Source organism: Hyperolius riggenbachi, chromosome 3 (genome assembly GCF_040937935.1).
Source record: "Hyperolius riggenbachi isolate aHypRig1 chromosome 3, aHypRig1.pri, whole genome shotgun sequence".
Lineage (NCBI taxonomy): Eukaryota > Metazoa > Chordata > Amphibia > Anura > Hyperoliidae > Hyperolius > Hyperolius riggenbachi.
The window spans coordinates 354,283,175-354,307,048 of NC_090648.1; the positions used below are offsets into that span (position 1 = coordinate 354,283,175).

The window sequence follows — 23,874 nt, forward strand, 5'->3', positions numbered from 1 at the left end:
GCACCGGGGGGACAGCACCAGGCAGAAACAGGAAGTGAAGAGAGTGCTTGGCCAACCTATACTGGGGACAACTGCACCTGGCTAATATATACTGGGGGCAACTGTATCTAGCTACCAATACTGGCGGCACCTATACCTGGCTACCTACCTATACTGAGGGTTCTTTTTGGGGGGCTCACCACAGCTATAACGTGTGGTGCAAATTGTCGGGTGCTGTGCAATCATTCCAATTGGGGGGGGGGGGGGGGGCATCCTTACAAGTCTATCTCGGGCAGCAAAAAGTCTACAACCGGCCATGGGCACAAGTCTAGTGACTGTTAACCAATGAGAGCAAGCTAGTGATGTATAAGAGGCAGGCATAATCTCAGGCCTTGGTCTCACTCCATATACAGTTGGGCACAGTTTCACTTTAACACAACAGTACTGATAATAATATCACCAAAACATCTCCTCATATCCAAAATAATCCGCTTTCCTCTGGAAATTACTGTTATGCAGACACAGAAGCCATTAATTACATAGAACTGTGCACATCATAGTGTTGCCAAAATAACTGCTTTGGCTTGGTCATTAGGGTAGGACCAGTGGCTATAAACTTAGAATAAAAAAATGTGTCCTTTGGGTGACATCAGCATCTATTCTTGAGGTCCTCTGGACTTAGCAAGTTAAAGCAAACCTGACATGAGAGGTATATAGCGGCTGCCATATTTATTTCCTTTTAAACAATACCAGTTGCCTGGCTGTCCTGCTGATCTTTCTGGCATCAGTCGTGTCTGAATTACACACCTGGCTAATCTTGTCAGATTTTTGTCAGAAACACCCAATCTACATGCTTGTTCAGGGTCTATGGCTAAAAGTATTAGTGGCAGAGGATCATCAAGACAGCCAGGCAACTGGTATTGTTTAAAAGGAAATAAATATTGCAGCCTCCGTATCCCCCTCGCTTCGGGTTCCCTTGAATCACCACTTTTGTGGCTTTTCATAGTGTAAACTGCACTCACACACCTCAATGAACTCTTTTGGAGTCAATCTCCTCCTACACTTCCTGTTACAAGTCATCACAACATCACAAGCAGGGTCGGACTGGGACACTGGGGGCCCACCAAAGAAATTTCAACCTGGGGCCCACACATCCCATGATTGCGGTGAAAAAAGGTCGTGACCATGCACCGGAAGGTGGGCGTGGTCATGATGTATTATGGACAGGGCCAAATGTACATAATCTTAGCAGCATTGTAATTCAGAGACACTGCTGCCCAGCAAAACTTTGCATAGAGTCCCCTCCTTCAATATAAAGTAATGTCCTACTTTGCAGAGGTTGCGACCGCAGAGGTTGCGACCGCATTGGGGCCCTTGGGCCAAAGGAGCACCGAAGGGCCCTCCCTCAACAACAGTATTACCTCTCTATTGGTCCTGTGCTCATAATAATCACTTCTATAGATACTTTGAACAGTGGTAATCATTAGCAAGCTATTTCCCATCCCCTTCTTGCACCTCTGACACTGTAGTTGTCATTGGCAGGTTTTGGTGCGTCGTATCAATTGTTATGTATAGAGTGCTTGGGGGGCCCCATTGTAAAATTTGCATTGAAGCCTACAGCTCCTTAGCTACGCCACTGCTCTCAGCATGAGTGATTACAGCACTGAGAAGAGAATTTTTGTGCTGCAGGCAGCAATTGGAGCTCTGTCAGACAAGGAGTGTGGGGGGGGGGGGGGGGGCACCAGAGACCTGGAGGGGGGCCCACCGAGGGGAAAAACTGTACTACTGTGGCCCAGTCCGACCCTGATCACAAGTCTGTGAGGAAATCTAGTATACCCAGTGGGGTAGAGGGGCATGTGGAGGAATTGTTTGTTGTGGGGCTGTCTGTTATATGGGTCAGGGAAGTGAATGGAATTGATGGTATAGTCTAGCATTCAGCTAGGCACTAGCAATACCTTCTTCAGTATGAACTGTTGGTTATCCAATCCATATTTCTTCAGAATTGAATGTAAAGCTTCTTGTATTGTCTTTGTGGGCTTGGCCACGATACGCAAGTTTTTATTCAGTGTTTCAACTTGTAACCTGAAAAATATCAAAGTATAAGTTGAAGTCTTTAATTGGAAAAAAAAATGTTTCAAGCCGTTTTACCAAACATACAACAGCAGGATATGATAGCACAGTGGTTAGCACTATAGCCCTGACACTGCAGATATCACTGTAGCCTTGTGGCAATCTCCAAAATTCAATGTGGCAGATTGATCAAGATACTGTAGTTGCCAACTAATCTCTAGCAAAAGCTGAACAGTTACCCAGATGAATCAGTCAGCATCCATAGAGTTGGACTTCTGGAAAGACCTCAAAGGCCTGGGCCTTGGGTGGCTGTAACTCAAGGGGTGGGTGGACATGAAAAAAGGGATTGCTGTATGTATATAGAAGAAAAAGCTGCAAATGGAATTGTTAAGGTGCCAATAAGAAACAACACATAAAAGAGGAGTGCTGCTGCCTAAGAGAATTATACATGAAACAAAAGGATTGCTGTAAAGGGATGTAACTGATGGAAAAAAGGCACTACACATGGAAGTGGAGGTTCCTGCTGAACATAGAATAGGAGCCATAATGTGACAGTTGGTCTAAGGGCAGAGAAAGTATAAATCTGGCCTTGAGCATTCTTGCTTCTTTTAACAGAAGAAACCTTACTAGTTATGGTTGGCCTGCAGGTCCATATTTAACCTTATCCTCTGTATAACAGTTTTGACAAATCTGCCTCTGTGTTCTCCTAGAGGTTATTTTTCAAGCAATTCAGTGATGAATTATAAATATGATTTATTGCAAATCAGTATATACCTCAAATGAAGTTTTTCTCACAATGTTTTCCAGTGACTTTACCAAAGAATAATGTGACAGATTTCTGATGGGAATGTGGACAGAGACATGTACAGAAATGGGAAATTTTCATTCCGGCACAGTTTCTGACAGCCACAGGGAGATATATCTATATGGCTGCTATGTTATGTTACATACATTTTCTGTCTTTGTGCTCAGGAGGGAGACCGATACATTTCCACCCCATTGTTTACATCCATCCAGCCTGCAAACCACACTGGTAAATTAAGTCCTTCAAAATTGGGTTGAAATAAATAGTTAAAACTGCAGCTTGAGCAAACATTTGTAAAATGTGAATAAAGTGGAAGGAAGTCCACTTCCAGAAAAAATAAAAAATCTTTGACTTGTATGGGCTCTTATGCTGGGCATACACGGTGCAATTGTGCGCCGGAATTGAGCCGCTGGCTCGATGCGGGCACGTGAATCGATTCCCGCTCGTCCCCGCGGGCACTTCCTTATCTCTGCTTCGTTTCTTCCATTGTCCGCCCGCGGGGATTGAGCGCGGTATCAATCCGGCGCGGTGATCGAACACGTCGGATATTATCAAACGAGCCATCAACGGCTCGATTGATAATAAAAAACGAGCCGTGTATGCCCAGCATTAGTGACAGAAACATGTTTTTATATCTGTGTAAAACATCAGATTGCCTGTCTGAGGCTCCAGCCTCAGGGCGCAGTGTAGGAGAGGGCGCACAATTCATTCAGCTGTCATTCCTAATTGTGTTTGAAGCAGAAAGAAATAAGAAAAGGGGATACATGGCAGTAACTGCAAGCCACATAACTAGATATTAAGGTGTTGGGGAGGTTGTGGGCCCTGTCGCGCTTCTTAGTCTAATAGCAATCAGTGTGTGACAGCTGGGGTGGGAGGGATGGAGGGGCGTACTTTGGGGTCTCAGCCTTGGGTGCTGGAGGACCTTGTCCCAGCTCTGCCTGTCTGATGTCAAATGCATTAGTTCTGCAGTTCCTGGGTGGGAGCCCTATTGATAGTCACAGATTAGCAGGGCTGCAGTCTGCTGTGATAGCTCTGTCTGCTGTGCCTTGCCCCTTGCAGCTTGAAGAGCATTATCATGCTAAGCATTCGGCCTGTAAACACTTGCAAGTTAGGTTTCCCCAAATGATTGTTTAGAATTATTCTGGGAGGCAGGAGCCTTTTCCAAGCATATAGAGGTTTCTTCCGTTGTCCTCTGACAGCTCGCTAGTGATTGGGCCTGCTGAAAAACCATGACTTATCGCTATTGTTTTTACCAATGCAGGCGGCAGTGTACTATACTACCACTCATCCTTCCACCTCTCCTCTCCACAGAGCAATACACAATGATCAACAGAGACCAAACAGCCTGTCTTGGGGAAAGGCCATTCGAAACGACCATTTCAGACGATCATCACTACAAGTACGGTGGCCAGAGTCCCGAGGCCGGGACGCCCCGCATCTAAAAGCGGTACGTTTCCCGGGACCTCATGCAGCCTGGGACAGCGGACCCTGAAGGACGGGACGCGTCCCAGGTAAAGCGGGATGTATGGTCACTCTACTACAAGTGGATACAGGCAGCAGCCAATTAACTCCAATAATTAAGGTGCTACAGGTCTCAAGATTTCTGTTTGTCTGAAGATACTTTGTCTGACCCAAAAAGATAACATTTAGACACTCTGCTTACTAAGCTCAGATGGAATATCTAGATCTGCTCCTTTAGCAATAATCCCTCACTTCCTAGAATGTCATTGGGGAAATACGTGAGGGGAGTTTCTTCAGTGGTAATGCAGAAAAAATATGGTGTAGTCAGGGCCGGATTTACAGCTCAGGAGCCTATTGCCACATAAGCTCTGGTGCCCTAAACTCTGCCCTTCAACACAGGCCACACCCCTTTGTGACCCTTTCCCCGTATAAGTAGCTAAATGTTCCTTCCCCCTATAAAAAGCCAGATGTGCCTCCTTCCCCCCAGATGTGCCCCCTTACTCCCAATATAGATAGCCATATGTCCCCACCTTCCACCCCATTAGATAGCCAGATGTGCTCCCCTTCCCCCTCCCATGGATAGTTAGTTATGCCCTCCTTCCGCCTATAGATAGCTAGATGTGCCCCCTACCTCCCACCTGTAGATGTGCACCCCCCCTCCATTTAGATAGCCAAATGTGCCCCCACCCTTTCCTCCCCTTTAAATAGTCAGATTTGCCCACCTTCTCCCCCTACAGAAAGTTAGATGTGCCCCATATAGATAGCAAGATAGCCCCCCCTTCCTTTCCTATAAATATGGTTAGGTAGCTAGGGTGATCAGAGAGCGCCCTGGAGTAAAAACAAAAAACACAAAGACACCGGGAGCCCCAACAATGTAGTAAGCCAAACAATTGAAGCAAATGGTGGAGAAGAATGGATACTCGCAACAGAAGGTTACAGGCGGGCAACCAAACACTGTAGGCGGTTGGAGATGCACAAATCTGACTTCACTCGGGTGTCCAGTTGAACTGGATGTGGTCACTCTCTTGGTACAAAATAGCTCTAGATGGTTGTAGGAGTAGAAGGCCCTAACCAAAAAGACTACCCCTCCCGAAGGAGGGTGTGTGACACAAAGGGGGATGATGATAAAACTGTGTTAAAAATTTCAGGAGAAGCGCCTTCAGCTCTGGCTATAGAGAACTCTGGAACTGTATTCGGCCTGAGGAAGTGGGCTGAGACCCACGAAACGCGTTGCCAAGTGCATATTAAAGTTCTTTGTCATTATCTGACCTTGTTGTCATTGAGGTAAGCCACCTCACCCTTTCTATTTTAACTTTTTTTAACACAGTTTTATCATCATCTGGGCACCTCTTATCCCCCTTTGTGTCCCCTTTAAATAGTCTGATGTGCCCCCCCTCCACACATAATCAGATGTGCCCCCTTCTCCCTATAGATAGCCAGATGTTTCCCCAATCCCTCATATAGTCAGCTGTGCCCAGCATAGTATGCCCCCCTTCCCCCATAGCGAGTCAGATGTGCCCCCTTCCCTGTATAGATATTCAGATGTGCCCAGCATAGTATAGTAGCTCCCTCCCTCTGCAGAGTGCGAGCAGAGTGTTAATAGCAGCAGCTCTGACATGCTAGCAATGACGTCATTTCTCCTCTGCAGCACACACAACGTCCTCTCCTAGGTAACAGTAGTGTCTCTTTCATGTGACATGCCGTCACGTACCAGCTGTCACATGACGCCATTGTTACCAAGATAAGGACTCTGGGGACGTTGCAGGAGGGCAAGGACATCATCCCTGGAACGAGCTGCTAAGTCTTCTGCTGTAACTATTGGCTCGCACTCTGCAGAGGGAGGGAGAGAAGTGGCTGGGACACTTTGGGTGGCCAGTGAGCTGCCTTTCCCACACACCTTTAGGCATGAACTTACAGTGCCTATAGGTAAATCCATCCCTGGTGTATGGTCTTCACCTTCTCCACTCTGCCCAGAACTAGAGAGTGAAATGATAATAATGGAGCCAACTCACTCAAAGCTGATCCTGTTCTCCAGCCGTACCTCCTGGTCAGTCAGTACCATGCAGTCCTGATCCAAGGCCAGGGCCTTCTGAAAGAGGACAAGTTACGGACAGTGTAAGGATAGACAGCAAAGATGATTTATTATCATGGCTACACTGACATTAATGGGAACTATAAACTGAAATGTAACAAAATGACATTAGCATCAAAACAGGAATAATATACATTTTCTCTTTTTTTAGTTAAAATAAAATGTGATGGTGTCACCTCAAGCAAAAGGTGCTCCTGCTACATGTTGCTGTTTCCTAACTTTCCTTAGAGGCTTCAGGTTATTTTCTCTTGTTAACAGGAAAGGTACAAAAGAGTAAATGTTCCAAAATGAAATATTGCCCACGCAACACTTTGGCCAACATTGGAATTCCATTTCCATCAGGATGTTAATACTCCAGTGTTTGTACAATACTTTCCATTCCATTTCCATCAGGATGTTAATACTCCAGTGTTTGTACAATACTTTCCATTCCATTTCCATCAGGATGTTAATACTCCAGTGTTTGTACAATACTTTCTTGAGGTCAGTATCCTGACCTCAAGAAAGTGGGGTAAAAAGCTGTAACCACATGACCAGCCAATCAGAAGCTTGAAAAATACATATAAATGAATTGGGCACTTCATTTGAATATGGAAGGAAGCCAATAGCACTGGACAATAAATACAATCTCCAGCTAGCACTATCTATTGCTATGGGAGTACATTATTGGGGGTATGTGTATATACTCACCTAGATCAAGACTTTTATCAGAATTCCTTAGCTAAACTTGTCAGATTCAGGCTTCTTGCACACACTGGCTGCACTCTCAACACACTTTCTCTCAGTGGCATAGCAAAAGGGGATGCAGAGATTGCAACCGGGCCAGAGGGCCTCAACCACAGTATTAGCCATCTATTAGTCATGTGCTGGTTATAATCACTTTCATAGATGCATTGAATAGTAGTAATCATTAACAAACTGTTCCCCATCCCCTTCTTGCGCCTCTGACACTGAGGTTGTCCTTGGCACTTGGCAGGTTTTTGTGTGCCATATCAGTTGCTATTAGTATAGTGCTGGTGGTGGGGGGCAATGTAAAACTTGCACTGGGGCCCATAGCTCCTTAGCTATGCCACTGCTTCCTCTTAAACACATTCTGTACTTCGAATGGACATACTGTATCTATCATAGGCTCCTTGGACATGCAAAAGGAAGTAGAGCAGGAGTACACCTAATGTATGCAGGAAGCCTGCACCAAGTAAATTCATGTTAATAGACATACATCAGGTCCCTGCATTATTGTTCCATGATGTCACTTGGCAGGCAATATCAAGCTAATGAAATTGCTGGCCTCTAGATTTCATTTAATCCTCTGATCGGTTACCGTGCCATCTGACACTTCAAGCTTAAGACATGATTTGCTATGTTTAGTATGTTATTTCACATATAGTTGTATTATGATTCTTCTCATAGCTCATGACATACATATTAAGGTCAGCATAGCCATAGCCTACTTATCCCTACAGCCTTCCTTGTATAATTCCATAAGACTGTTAGCAATTTGCCACCTGGATATTGTATACAAATGAAACTCTGCTATTCCTTTAAAAATATTTGAAGAAAACAGGCAGTTTTTAAAAAATACCTCATTCAAAATAACAATAAGCATTCTGGAGTGTCAAGAACTGCAGCAAAATACAACCAAAAGGTGACATCTAGTGGTCAAATAGTATATTGCACAAATTTGTGCAACGTTTCCAGTACCAGATATATTTACATATGAATGCCATTTATTTCATCCATAATTTCTTGCTCGGCAGATCCATTATTATTATTATTGATTTATAAAGTACAAACATATTCTGTAATGCTGTACAGAGTAAGAAACAAACATGGGGTACATAATACAGACAATGGCATACCCACAATATAGACATTGCTACATAATTGTAACGATCGGTGTAACACAGAGAGGGTCTGATTACCGGTGATCTGCAGTATCACCGAGAATGCAGAATATACCCGATTATTGATGATCTGCAGTATCACCGATAATCAGATATATATTCTAACCTCTGGACACCTGAGAGATAAGAGTGTTTTGGTGTAACAGTAATACTTTGAGTATTGCACCTTAGGAGAAGGTACAGAAGCAGTAAAAAGTACTGCACAGAAGTATGTTCCTTCCGTATGCCTAGACTCTCCCGGGAAGGAGCTAGGCTGAGGGTAGGAAGGACAGAACGTGAGTGACACCAGTGAGGGGGTGTCACTAACAGATCTGGGAACTGCCTCTAACAGTAAGGCCCATTCTCGAGGTCGGGCAAGCCGAGGTCGTCAACACGCAGACAAATAAGGTACCAATACAGGAGACAGAAACGTAATCCAATAGACAGGCAGAGTTTGGCAACAGGGTATCAGAATAGCGAGGTACAGAGTCAGGAGGCAAATACAGGGTTCAGGAACGAGCAGAGGTCGGCAACAGGATATCAGAAATAGCAAGGTACAGGATCAGAGTTCAGAGGAATAGTCAGGCAAGCAGAAGGTCATAACAAATAATACAATTCAATATTCCTAATGCTAAGGTGTGAGCTCCTTGATGTCAACACCTTTGGAAACTATGCTAGAACACAGAAACAGACAAGGCCTGAGTGCTACCACGTAGTGATCGCAACGACAGACAACCAGAGAATGACCAGTCCAGCACCCAGTATATATACTATAGCGCTCTCCAGCGCCACCCTAAGTGTTGGACCAATGAAAAGTGGTGGAGATGTCAGCTGACCTTCTTCTGGCTGTCATATAAACTCTGCCTCTCAGCGCGTGCGTCATTCTGAACCTGTGTGGACTATCAGTCCCAGCCACACCAGTCACACTTTGCAATGTCTCTGCTGGCCTGCACGCGGGGTGGGACGCACCGCTAACAGCACCTGCGGTGGCCTCCCCGCGCCTGGTCAGACTGTCAGTAGAAGGCCTATGTGCGCAAACCGCTGCGTCAGACGCGGCGGTTTCTCCACGTTCCGCTATGCCAGCCGCGGAAACAGCCGCCTCATCCTGCGTCCATGCGGCGGCTTTTCCGCGTTTCTTCACAATAATACAGAATTGGTAGACATTATAATTACAGTGACAAATGTAACATGATGATCAAAATGTATAGCAAATTCCAAGACACAAAAGGGTGAGAGAGTCCTGCTCTTGATTACAATCTAAAGGCATAGGCAGGAAACAAGAGGTGGGGTAATATACAATACATATACCTAGAGACTGTGGCCCATATGCAATTAACTTTTACTCCCGAGTTTTCTCTTTGGAGGTACTTTTTCATCTTGCATTTAAAATAACTTTTCAGCATTTCGCAATTGAAAAACTACCAAAAAGTAGTTGAAAAATTACTATCAAAATTATTTGGAGTATTTTCTTGCTTGCTGTTAATTTAAAATGAATTTTATTTACAAGTTGTGAAAATATTACCTAGGAGAAAACTCAGGTGAAAAAGTGAATTGCATATGGGCCTGTGTGTTTATAGGTTATATTTAGTAGGGAACACAACTTGGCTATAGGTTAAAGGAGAATGGCCTAAGTAAAGAGCATATGCTTGTCTGAAAAAGTATTAATGGATGTGTTTGAGAAGGGTATTCCAGAGGAGGGGTGAGGCTCGTGAGAAATATTGTATACATGAATCCAAGGAGGTGATTCTAGAAGAGGACAGAAGAAGGTTGAGTGCAGATTTGAGATTGTGGCTGGGTTGGTATCTGGAAACTAGTGAGAAGATGTACGAGAGAGAGAGAGATTGTGAGAGCTTTGTAGGTTACAGTCAAACTGGACTCCTTGAAAAAGGACTACAACGTACAGAGGAAATTATGGGCACACATTTCAACCAAAGGGGGGGAAGAGGGACAGAGAAAATGACAGAAGAGGTGGGTGTTACCAAACATAAGGGAGTTCTCCTTGATGAGCCCCCTTAAGATCATGAGGGAGGCTCAGTAGGGTTTGGATGTAGAGACACGCTTGGCCAGTCCAGCTCCTTTACCCTTAGTTTCTTTAGCAAAGCAGTGGTCATCTTGGAGGTGTGTTTGGGGTTGTTCTCATGTTGGAATGCGGCCCTGTAAGCCAGTTTCTGAAGGGAGAGTATCATATGCTGCTTTAGTATGTTCAGATCATGTTGGCATTTATGGTCCCTTTCATGAACTGCAGCTTCACAGTGCAAGCAGCACTTATGCAACCCCAAACTATGACACTCCCACCCCATGCTTAACTGTAGGCAAGACACACTTCTCGATGTCCACCACACCTGGTTGCCACACACACTTGACATCATCTGCACCAAATAAGTTTTTCCTGGTCTCATCAGGCCACAGGACATGGTTCCAGTAATCCCTGTCCTCAGTCTGCCTATCTTAGCAAACTGTTTGTGGGCTTTTTTTTTATTCATCTTTCGAAGAGGCCTTCTTCTGAAATGACAGTCATGCAGACCAATTTGATGCAATATGCAGCGTATGGTCTGAGCACTGAAAGGCTGGCCATTATACTTCTGCTCAGTTTCATGGTGTTGGCAATCTTCTTATAGCTTAGGCCATCTTTACGTGAGCAACAATACTTTTCTTTAAGATCCTCAGAGAGTTCTCTGCTAAGAGGTGCCATGTTGAACATCCACTGACCAGTATGAGAGAGAGTGAGAGCGATAACACCAAATATAAAACATCTCCATGTCATTCACACACGACCCCGGGAAGGCAATGACTAATTAGGCAGAATTTTGATATTTTTCCCTTATATATGTTCTAACTTTTGGTACCAGTAGTTTGGACAGTAATGGTTGTGTGTTGAGTTATTTTGATGAGACAGCATATTTACACTGTTATGCAAGCTGTACATTACACTGTATCAAAGTGTCATATCCCATGAAAAGATATAATAGAAATATTTACAAAAATGTGAGGGGTGTATTCAGTTTTCTCCTAGGTGATATTTTTAAACTTATCAATAAAATGCATTTTAAATCACCAGCAAGCAAGAAAATACTCAAAATAATTTTGACAGTACTTTTTCTCCTACTTTTTGGTATATTTTCAGTTGCAATGTGCTGAAAGTAATTTTAAATAGAAGATGAAAAATGATCCCCTAGGAGAAAAAATGAATTGCATATGGCCCTTTATGTCCATATCCTGGAGTATATAGTGACCTTTCCACTAACGCAAGTATATTGTAGTGAGTATACTATTAGTGGTTGATCTTGGGCTATAGGAGGGTTTACAACTTGGCATAGGTTACTCTTACAGCCTCAGCTTGGAAATGGTCAAACCCAACACTAGAGATGGGCCAAACCTCTGATTTTAGGTTCGCGAACCGGGTTCGCGAACTTTCGCGTAACGTTCGGTTCGCGTTAAAGTTCGCGAACCGCAATAGACTTCAATGGGGATGCGAACTTTGAAAAAAAAAATAATTATGCTGGCCACAAAACTGATGGAAAAGATGTTTCAAGGGGTCTAACACCTGGAGGGGGGCATGGCGGAGTGGGATACATGCCAAAAGTCCCAGGGAAAAGTCTGGATTTGACGCAAAGCAGCGTTTTAAGGGCAGAAATCACATTGAATGCTAAATGACAGGCCTAAAGTGCTTTAAAACATCTTGCATGTGTATACATCAATCAGGTAGTGTAATTAAGGTACTGCTTCACACTGACACACCAAACTCACCGTGTAACGCACCGCAAACAGCTGTTTGTGTAGTGATGGCCGTGCTGGACTGGTGCGCACCATGGCGAGAGTGCAGGTTTTGGTGGCTTTACAGCCCATATGGTCGCCTGGCTGATGTAGCTGAATGACAGAACAGTGACTGTCCAGCTGATCAAATTTGGTCTGACCACAATGAAGCAACGACCTTATTATCTTTTGTGTGCCCCCCGAGACACTCATCTAGGCGCCGGTCATTGCTTCATTGTGATACGCAAGCCCCTTCACCACGGCAAGGTAATGATCACGAAGGGGAATGGGCGCATGTACATGCCTTTTCTTTTGTTGTTGCAGCTGCCCGCAGTGCAGCCAGAAAAATTAGGCAGTCATGTACACGCACCAGAAAAATTATTACAGCGGCCGCTGCTAGCAGCGGCCTAAAAAATTCAGCAATCCGCCTGGAGTCCCGGACCCTGTTGGTGGTGGTGGAGAAGGTAGTCAAGCGGCCTGCAGGCAGACATGCTGTGTGGAGGGACTGGGAGCGACTTAGTCTTCTTGGGGCAGGCCAGGCAGCCAGTCACACGGCGTGCAGGCAGAGATGCTGTGTGTGCGGGGACTGACTTAGTCTTGGGGCGGGCAGCAGCCCTCCGGGATCCATGCCTCATTCATTTTGATAAAGGTGAGGTACTTAACACTTTTGTGATTTAGGCGACTTCTCTTCTCTGTGACAATGCCTCCAGCTGCGCTGAAGGTCCTTTCTGACAGGACGCTTGCGGCAGGGCAGGAGAGAAGTTGGATGGCAAATTGGGACAGCTCTGGCCACAGGTCAAGCCTGCGCACCCAGTAGTTCAAGGGTTCCTCATCGCTGTTCACAGCAGTGTCTACATCCACACTTAAGGCCAGGTAGTCGGCTACCTGCCGTTCCAGGCGTTGGTGGAGGGTGGATCCGGAAGGGCTACGGCGAGGCGTTGGACTAAAGAACGTCCGCATGTCCGACATCACCATGAGATCGCTGGAGCGTCCTGTCTTTGACTGCGTGGACACGGGAGGAGGATTAGTGGCAGTGGTACCTTGCTGGCGTTGTGCTGTCACATCACCCTTAAAGGCATTGTAAAGCATAGTTGACAGCTGGTTCTGCATGTGCTGCATCCTTTCCACCTTCTGGTGAGTTGGTAACAGGTCCGCCACTTTGTGCCTGTACCGAGGGTCTAGTAGTGTGGCCACCCAGTACAGCTCATTCCCCTTGAGGTTTTTTATACGGGGGTCCCTCAACAGGCAGGACAGCATAAAAGACGACATCTGCACAAAGTCGGATCCAGTACCCTCCATCTCCTCTTGCTCTTCCTCAGTGACGTCACGTAAGTCAACCTCCTCCCCCCAGCCGCGAACAATACCACGGGAAGGTTGAGCAGCACAAGCCCCCTGCGACGCCTGCTGCGGGTGTTCTCCTGCCGCCGTCCCCTCCTCCTCCTCCTCCCCCAAAGAAACACCTTGCTCATCATCCTCTGAGTCTGACTCGTCTTCTAACGGTTCCTGGTCACGCTCATTCACAGCTTCATCCGCCACTCTACGCACAGCACGCTCCAAGAAGTAAGCGTAGGGAATTAAGTCGCTGATGGTGCCCTCACTGCGGCTCACCAGGTTGGTCACCTCCTCAAACGGCCGCATGAGCCTGCATGCATTTTTCATCAGTGTCCAGTTGTCGGGCCAGAACATCCCCATCTTCCCAGACTGTTTCATTCTACTGTAGTTGTAGAGGTAGTGGGTGACGGCTTTCTTCTGTTCTAGCAGGCGGGAGAACATGAGCAGGGTCAAATTCCAGCGAGTCGGGCTATCGCAAATGAGGCGTCTCACCGGCATGTTGTTTTTCCGCTGAATTTCTGCAAATCGTGCCATGGCTGTGTAAGACCGCCTCAAATGCCCACAGAACTTCCTGGCCTGCTTCAGGACATCCGCTAAGCCAGGGTACTTTGCCACAAATCTTTGAACAACTAGATTCATGACATGTGCCATGCAGGGTATGTGTGTCAGCTTCCCCATATGCAAAGCGGCAAGCAGATTGCTGCCGTTGTCACACACCACGTTGCCTATCTCCAGGTGGTGCGGGGTCAGCCGCTCATCCACCTGTTTCTTAAGAGCAGCCAGGAGAGCTGCTCCAGTGTGACTCTCCGCTTTGAGACAAGACATGTCTAAGATGGCGTGACAGCGTCGTACCTGGCATGCAGCATAGGCCCTGCGGAGCTGGGGCTGTGTAGCTGGAGAGGAGAACTGCCACTCAGCCAAGGAGGAGGAGGACAGCGAAGAGCATGTAGCAGGAGGAGAGGAGGTGGCAGGAGGCCTGCCTGCAAGCCGTGGAGGTGTCACAATTTGGTCCGCTGCGCCCTGCTTGCCATCGTTCACCACCAGGTTCACCCAATGGGCTGTGTACGTAATGTAGCGGCCCTGCCCGTGCTTGGCAGACCAGGCATCCGTGGTCAGGTGTACCCTTGACCCAACGCTCTTCGCAAGAGATGACACCACTTGCCTCTCAACTTCACGGTGCAGTTGGGGTATGGCCTTTCTCGAAAAATAAGTGCGGCCTGGCATCTTCCACTGCGGTGTTCCAATGGCCACAAATTTACGAAAGGCCTCAGAGTCCACCAGCTGGTATGGTAACAGCTGCCGAGCTAACAGTTCCGCCACGCCAGCTGTCAGACGCCGGGCAAGGGGGTGACTGGCCGAAATTGGCTTCTTCCGCTCAAACATTTCCTTCACGGACACCTGACTGCTGCTGTGGGCAGAGGAGCAGGAACCGCTCAAGGGCAGAGGCGGAGTGGAGGAGGGTGCCTGTGAAGGTGCAAGGGAGAAAGCGGCAGAAGCAGATGATGCACCTGAAGGAGGAAGAGGAGAAGGAGGGTGACTTTTCTTTTGTGTGCTGCTGCTGCTTTTGCTCAGGTGGCCATCCCATTGCTGTTTGTGCCTTTTCTCCAGGTGCCTTGGTAAGGCACTTGTCCTTACGTGAGTGTTGGCCTTTCCACGGCTCAATTTTTGTTGGCAGAGCGAACAGATGGCTTTGGTCCGATCTGAGGCACACACATTAAAAAATTTCCACACCGCTGAGCCACCCTGGGATGTGGGCACTATGGGGACCTCAGCAGCTGATGCTGAAGGGCAAGTTGGCTGGCTGTACATAGGTGGCGATACATGGTGCCGGACACTGCCACCAGCTGTTTCTGACGAAGAGCTGCCCCAGCTTCTTTCAGCAACTTCTCTCCTCCTACTACTCTCTGACTCCCCCTCTGAACTGTCCCCCTCTTCATCTCCTCTATTGGGAACATACAGAGGATCCCTATCATCGTCATCATCGTAATCATCCTGCCCAGCTTCGCTTGCCTCAGACAAATCCAAACATGCACCATCAGTAGGTCCTTCATCCTCCTTACACGTTACATCCATAGTGTTGCCGGGTAACTCAAATATATGAGCTGGTGAAAATTCATCTGGCTGTAACAACAATGGCTGTGCATCAGTGATTTCAACACTAAATAATTCTTGCGAAGTGTCAAATGCAGCGGAAGTGGTGCTAGTAGTAGCGCTGGTGGCTGAGCAAGATGAGGTGTTCTGTGTCACTAAATACTCAACCACGTCCTGACAATCTTGGGAGGTGATGGGACGTGCCTTCTTCCGAGCACTGTACTGTGGGCCAGGTCCACACGAAATTACATTTACACGACCTCGCGCAGACCTGCCGGGTGGCCTTCCTCTGGCTCTGGCACTACCTCTTCCTCTACCTGTTTTGTCCATATCGGGTATGCACGGAGTGGTATATCACACTGCGTGCACTCACGTAGGTAGGTGGGTTCACTTAACTGCACAGGTATGCGCACTGATGCGGTGGGTTCACTGAACACAACAGGTATGCAGTGGCGGGTTCACTGGACACAACAGGTATGCAGTGGCGGGTTCACTGAACACAACAGGTATGCAGTGGCGGGTTCACTGAACACAACAGGTATGCAGTGGCGGGTTCACTGAACAGTACAGGTATACAGTGGCGGGTTCACTGAACACAACAGGTATGCAGTGGCGGGTTCACTGAACAGGTATACAGTGGCGGGTTCACTGAACAGAACAGGTATACAGTGGCGGGTCCACTGAACACAACAGGTATGCAGTGGCGGGTTCACTGAACAGGTATGCAGTGGCGGGTTCACTGAACAGTACAGGTATACAGTGGCGGGTTCACTGAACACAACAGGTATGCAGTGGCGGGTTCACTGAACAGGTATACAGTGGCGGGTTCACTGAACAGAACAGGTATACAGTGGCGGGTTCACTGAACACAACAGGTATGCAGTGGCGGGTTCACTGAACAGGTATACAGTGGCGGGTTCACTGAACAGTACAGGTATACAGTGGCGGGTCCACTGAACACAACAGGTATGCAGTGGCGGGTTCACTGAACAGAACAGGTATACAGTGGTGGGTTCACTGAACACAACAGGTATGCAGTGGCGGGTTCACTAAACAGGTATGCAGTGGCGGGTTCACTGAACAGTACAGGTATACAGTGGCGGGTTCACTGAACACAACAGGTATGCAGTAGCGGGTTCACTGAACAGGTATACAGTGGCGGGTTCACTGAACACAACAGGTATGCAGTGGCGGGTTCACTGAACAGGTATGCAGTGGCGGGTTCACTGAACAGTACAGGTATACAGTGGCGGGTTCACTGAACACAACAGGTATGCAGTAGCGGGTTCACTGAACAGGTATACAGTGGCGGGTTCACTGAACAGAACAGGTATACAGTGGCGGGTTCACAGAACAGGTATGCAGTGGCAGGTTCACTGAACACAACAGGTATGCAGTGGCGGGTTCACTAAACAGGTATACAGTGGCGAGTCCACTGAACAGAACAGGTATGCAGTGGCGGGTTCACTGAACACAACAGGTATGCAGTGGCAGGTTCACTGAACACAACAGGTATGCAGTGGCGGGTTCACTGAACAGGTATGCAGTGGCGGGTTCACTGAACAGTACAGGTATACAGTGGCGGGTTCACTGAACACAACAGGTATGCAGTGGCAGGTTCACTGAACAGATATGCAGTGGCGGGTTCACTGAACAGTACAGGTATACAGTGGGAGGTTCACTGAACAGAACAGGTATGCAGTGGCGGGTTCACTGAACACAACAGGTATGCAGTGGCGGGTTCACTGAACACAACAGGTATGCAGTGGCGGGTTCACTGAACAGGTATACAGTGGCGGGTTCACTGAACAGTACATGTATACAGTGGCGGGTTCACTGAACACAACAGGTATGCAGTGGCGGGTTCACTGAACAGGTATACAGTGGTGGGTTCACTGAACAGAACAGGTATACAGTGGCGGGTTCACAGAACAGGTATGCAGTGGTGGGTTCACAGCACAGGTATGCAGTGGCAGGTTCACTGAACAGGTATGCAGTGATGGGTTCACAGCACAGGTATGCAGTGGCAGGTTCACTGAACAGGTATGCAGTGATGGGTTCACAGAACAGGTATGCAGTGGTGGGTTCACAGCACAGGTATGCAGTGGCAGGTTCACTGAACAGGTATGCAGTGATGGGTTCACAGCACAGGTATGCAGTGGCAGGTTCACTGAACAGGTATGCAGTGATGGGTTCACAGAACAGGTATGCAGTGGTGGGTTCACAGCACAGGTATGCAGTGGCAGGTTCACTGAACAGGTATGCAGTGATGGGTTCACAGCACAGGTATGCAGTGGCAGGTTCACTGAACAGGTATGCAGTGATGGGTTCACAGAACAGGTATGCAGTGGTGGGTTCACAGCACAGGTATGCAGTGGCAGGTTCACTGAACAGGTATGCAGTGATGGGTTCACAGAACAGGTATGCAGTGGCAGGTTCACTGAACAGGTATGCAGTGGTGGGTTCACAGTACAGGTATGCAGTGGTGGGTTCACAGAACAGGTATGCAGCCAGCCAGGAACAAGTTAAGCCTAACTAATCTTTCCCTGAGAGACAGTCTGCAGCAGCTCGCCCTACTCTCACTAACGCAGGCAGCACAAGAGTGACCGTAATGGCCGCCGCTGCCTGCCTTATATAAGGGGGGGTGGGGCTCCAGGGGCTAGTGTAGCCTAATTGGCTACACTGGGCCTGCTGACTGTGATGTAGAGGGTCAAAGTTGACCCTCAAGGTGCATTATGGGGCGGACCGAACTTCCGCAAAGGTTCGCCAGCGGGACGCGAACGCGAACCACCGAAGTTCGCGTGGAACCGTTCGCCGGCGAACCGTTCGGCCCATCTCTACCCAACACATACACAGAAAGGGTGAAGCACAAGCATGACTAGGAAAGGGTTATTCATAAGGCATCCTGCATGCACCAGCATCTCATCTACTACCTTCCGGCTGAAGCTGGCTACTGCATCACATGCTCTTTGCCAGGAGGGGGAGTGTTTGTATTGTAAAAACAAGATGAACCTTGCATTCAAAACTGCTGAAAACCACATTTAAGACAGTAAAGATTATTAAGCAGCAATTCTATACAGCTGGTAGCCCTGCTTCTGTTCTTCTCTTGTATGTATATTGGATATGCTCCTTAGATCAACAGTAATAAAGGTGTCTACAAACGAAGCAGGTATTTTCGGTGCCATTCACGGCTGGCCTAGTGCTTGAGTTGGGAACCGCTATAGCAGCAATGCTATAGTCTGTGGTCCACGCATGGGTAATTTAGTGTTCGGGTGATTGCCGAACCCCTTATTACTTCTACGAGTTGCTACGACTTGAAAAGGGAATTGTATTTGACACCGCCAGAAATTTGAGCAGCAGCAGGGTGAGCCATCATTTAACTCAACCTGCGCCAAACTCAGCGGTGGCATACATATACCAACACCTCACAAAGGCATAACTACAGGGAAGCCGCCACTGCAACCACAGGGAGGCCCAGATCTATAAGTAGGCCCCAACTACTAACCACTTCGTTCTCCAATAAAGGGGTCCATATTCTAGATCAGGTGTTTTTGTGGCTACACTTGCTATAGGTGTGAAAGTTATGATGGCCACACTTGTTTTATGACCCTTGTAAGATGGTTACTCAGGCTGTGAGGGAAACCAAGGGTAGACAAGGGAAAGGGTCGGAACTTTGGGGGGCACCATCAAAGTTTTGCTTGGGGGCCTCATGATTTGTAGTTACGCCACTGGGAGCTCACATGTGCAAAAAGCAATCCGGAGCATGTAAGTCAAGCAATTTGGTCACAGCCACGTGGAATGATTGAATGACCAAACATCTCTATTGGGTCTCTCTAGACTTCCATGCACAGGTTTGGTCTGGGTCTGGACCTGTTAACAAGCAGTCTGAGAGATGGGAAATGGTCAGTAGGTTGTCTGGTCAATCCCAGATCCTAACAACAGCAGAGTAATCACTATAAAGATGTTTGCATTACATGAAATAAAAGCTTCTGTATAGGGACAATGTAATGGATTCCCTTATGTGCAAGGTTGAGTGTTTGTGACTAACCCTGTCCTAAGCTAGAAAACTCAGCATTGTAGCCTATGGATTCCCAGCCTGGTAAAATTTAGTGGCTCGTATGGTAGAGATGCATGTGGCATGATTTGCATGGGACAGAGCTTTGCAGACATCTTGAAAGGTAAATTACCTTTGAGAAGTATGTTTAATGAAAACAGGTGTCACTACTATTATTTGGCCAAGTCTCATTATAATGTTACTGTACAGGGACAGTATATATCACACAACTTTACCACTCGGTCACGTGAATTTCATTTTTTTGGTTGTTGATTTTTTTGTGTGTGCAGTGTACAGAGGAACAGTACTGAAAATAATGTATGGAATAAAATTGCCTATTTTGTTTTACGATATTCATTTATAAATTATTAAGTCAGTATTTGTCCATTGTAACATCTTTTTTCACCCTGATTATTTGTCACAGGTGGAAACACGTCTTTAGTCTTGTCAGGTGATCCCTACGGAGTGTTTGTTTACTGAGAATTCCAAAGCCAGTGCAAATAATACCCGGGGCCATATGCAATTCACTTTTTCACCTGAGTTTTCTCCTAGGTGATATTTTCACAACTTGTAAATAAAATTCCTTTTACACCCCCAGCAAGCTAACAAATACGGTACTCAAAATAATTTCGACAGTACTTTTTCATCCTACTTTTGGTACTTTTTCCATTGCAAAGCGCTAAAAAGTTAATTTAAAGGGATACTGTAGGGGGTCGGGGGAAAATGAGTTGAACTTACCTGGGGCTTCTAATGGTCCCCCGCAGGAATCCTGTGCCCGCGCAGCCACTCACCGATGCTCTGGCCCCGCCTCTGGTTCACTTCTGGAATTTCAGACTTTAAAGTCTGAAAACCACTGCGCTTGCGTTGCTGTGTCCTCGCTCCCCCTGATGTCACCAGGAGCGCACGGCGCAGGCACAGACCTTACTTGTGCCTGCGCAGTACGCTCCTGGTGACATCAGCGGCAGTGGGGACATGGTAATGCAGGCGCAGTGGTTTTCAGACTTTAAAGTCTGAAATTCCAGAAGTGAACCAGAGGCGGGGCCAGAGCATCGGTGAGTGGCTGCGCGGGCACAGGATTCCTGCGGGGGACCATTAGAAGCCCCGGGTAACTTTAACTCATTTTTCCCCCGACCCCCTACAGTCTCCCTTTAAATTGACGAAGAAGAATTATCTCCTGGGAGAAAACTCTGGAGAGAAAGTGAATTGCATATGGCCCCTGGTTTCCTAGAATGCTCTAGGAGGAGAATTCTGCATAGCTAAACAGTCTAGGCTGTTACATCATTGGAGAGCAGGGCTACATATCAATATACAGTAATATATAGATATAGGAAGTGCTTCTGATGCTGAAACCAGTATAATTACCATAATAGTGGGTATCCTAAATAATTTACTGCACCCGTTAGCATTCCCCGTGTCATGATGTACATTTCAGCATTACCTGGTTATTCCCTGCTAGGTATACTTTCACATCGGAGGGGCTGTATCCTCGCTTCTCGCAAACCCCAGTCAGCATTTCCCGTATGGTTAGTCCTGGTCTAACAGCTGTCAGAGAAGCAGTGCCATCTGGGAGATAGACACAGCAATACTTGATGTGTTTCCATTCCGTCTCACGTTCCATACTATTAGTGCTGCCATTGTCATTCTGAAAATAAAATGATCAAACAACTTAACATGCAAATAAGATAATGTAAAGATCAGTCCAGAAGTTCATAAGTAAAACCAGATTATATGGCAAGTGATACACACGCAGATGACAATCTAGCCAAGGAGGCTGTTAAGGATCATCTAGGCTAAAATCCCCCTCCTGTCCCTATCAAGACAAGACAAGACAAGACAAATAACATTTATATCGCGCTTTTCTCCTGGCGGACTCAAAGCGCCAGAGCAGCAGCCACTAGGGCGCGCTCTATAGGCAGTAGCGGTGTTAGGGAGACTTGCCAAAGGTCTCCTACTGAATAGGTGCTGGCTTACTTAACAGGCAGAGCCGAGATTCGAACCCTGGTCTCCTGTGTCAGAGGCAGAGCCCTTAACCATTACACCATTCCGCCACGTTATCATGCTTGGTTAGTGCTATGTTTGTGCCCATTTGTGTTACAAAAACTAAGAATTGCGTTGCCTTGTTTTTTTTCTCCTCCTTTCTTCAACTTCAACCAATACCTACTGCACCATATCGGGCTCTCGGAGTTCTTTTTCTACATGAATTGTTGTTTTGTTTGTATGAAATTATTGCACTGTTTGCACTTTATTTTACTACTTCTGGCACTGGTTTGGTGCAAAAGTGGTTCTTACCGAACCACTATTTGTAATTAATTTGTGAATGATTTATTTATAATCAAGAGGGGGCCTTGTATAATTTGTTTTTAAATGGCTTTAAGAATTGGTTATAATAAAGTCATTGGTGTGCTGTATATAACAGGAGGTGCGGTTTTTGTTTCCCACTTCTTTCTAAGACTATAAGTGACTGGGAGCACTGTCATCAGGATAGATGGATTTTCTGCCAAGGGAACTGATAGGTAAGTTCATACCCATCTCTTGGCTGCCTTTGAGCATTATCTTTTTGTTTGCAATGTATTATACATATTTTATTCATTTGAGCATGTCACAGGAGCCCTAGTGGTCAGACCTCAAACGGCCTTCCAAACGGTGCCAGCGCACGGATCGTGCGAACTCTGGTCGAAGTCAATGCACAGGAACCGTTGGGAATTAGCCGCAGACAAACCAGAAGGGAGCCTGTGAGATACGGTAATTACAAAATACACACTAATTCAGGGTATAACTGCCACCACCTCGGTTACCATGGGCCCGAGGAGCCCGCTGACTGACTAGTCCTGCGAATAAAACGGTTAAACACACTCTATTCTGTCTAGCCAACAACAACCAATAGTAGCGTCTCTTCAGAGACCCTGGATCAGTTCTGTGCGTGCTGAATAGTAGGGTAGCTAGAACAACAACTGACGATAGCGTCGGTTTATTGAAAGCAATATAAATAATTAATATGTACAGACAATTATTACAATCAACAATTATTAAAACAGTAATAGCCAGTATGCAAAAATAAAAGAAGGGAGAAAAAATACTTAGTTCCTGGAAAGATGTCCTTTAGTGGGAAAACTTGTAAAGTTCTTGGTTTCAATCAAAGTTCAGAGTTCAGACCAGGTGGATGCCAGCATATCCTCAAGCTGGCACAGATGAGTTCAAGATGTTCCAGGGTGGAGGACACTGAGTTTGTCTCCTCTGCCATTCTTATGCCCCTGATCCAGTAGGAGGGAGTGAGGGCAGGGCCACACACCCACTTAGAACATGAGATGAGTCCTCCCCTTGTCCTGGAGACCAGAAATCATGTCTTAACCACATATGGGCTCCATTCCACAGAACCGTACAGGTCAGGGCAGATTTACTAATATTTTCAGGTCTGCCTCGATTTACCCAGCAGCCTGATACCAAACATGAGGGGTGGGACCCCTGTGGTATCATCAGGGCACTTTCGAACTGCCTAACTGACAGTCTTTACCTCAGAATGTTCTGAAATGTTCTCAGAACCAGCGCCAGACAGGGCCCTGCATGCTCTGTTAGTTTGGAGGGTCTGCCAGCCTGGCAACACAGAAAATATGACACATATAGCAGTTTATGGAATATGATCTACATCTGGGATTGACAGCAGGTCATCCCTAGGTGAGGTTCTTTTTGAAGCTGGCAGCAGCAAGCCACATGTCGGCTCCCCTGCTGGGGAAGGAGCCAGAGTGTCTGAGTTTTTCCACTCTAGATTGCTTCTGTCATGGTGCTTGTCACCTATACCTGATGGATGGGCCATCAGCACAGCTTGAAGCCAGGGACTCTCTGCAGATGGCTAGGGCCCTTTTGGTGGAAGGAGGGAAAGAGGAAAAAAAAAGAAAAAAAACCCAGGGATGTCATTTCTGATTCCTGTAGTCGCTGCACAAATTTAGCCAGACAGCGATCAGAAATTGGACTGTGCGGCTCCTTCCAATTCGCCCGCGTTTCTCACGGCTGTTCCGTGACAGAGCACAATAAACACAACAACAAATCAGTGTACGTACCTCAGATTTTCCAGAGAGGGAGGAAATGTTGCTGAGGTCTAAGCTTGTTGCAGAGTTCAAAGATCCATCAGATTCTTGGCGAGTCAGAACTTCATGATTGTCAAAGACTTCTAAAGAGGTCAATTATATAATATTAAATATTTTGACATAAATTACAAAAATTATATTAACCCATTCGCATTCCGTCGTTTTCACTTGAGCAATGTTCACCTCCCATTGATTAGCCTATAAAATATCACTACTTATCACAATGAACTGATCTATATCTTGTTTTTTTCCGCCACCAATTAGGCTTTCTT

General features: G+C 46.6%; 1 protein-coding gene across 2 annotated transcripts in view; it reads right to left on the reverse strand.

Annotated features, from left to right (window-relative positions):
- RGS14 (regulator of G protein signaling 14) overlaps positions 1 to 23,874 on the reverse strand; it is a 152,271-nt gene that overhangs the window by 27,142 nt on the left and 101,255 nt on the right. For both annotated transcript variants that reach the window (XM_068277101.1, XM_068277102.1), the window contains 4 exons: positions 23,576 to 23,685; positions 20,959 to 21,162; positions 6,328 to 6,404; positions 1,935 to 2,061 (listed from right to left, as the gene is read on the reverse strand). In XM_068277101.1, coding sequence (XP_068133202.1) covers positions 1,935 to 2,061; positions 6,328 to 6,404; positions 20,959 to 21,162; positions 23,576 to 23,685 — 518 coding nt within the window. The remainder of the gene's footprint in view (positions 1 to 1,934; positions 2,062 to 6,327; positions 6,405 to 20,958; positions 21,163 to 23,575; positions 23,686 to 23,874) is intronic.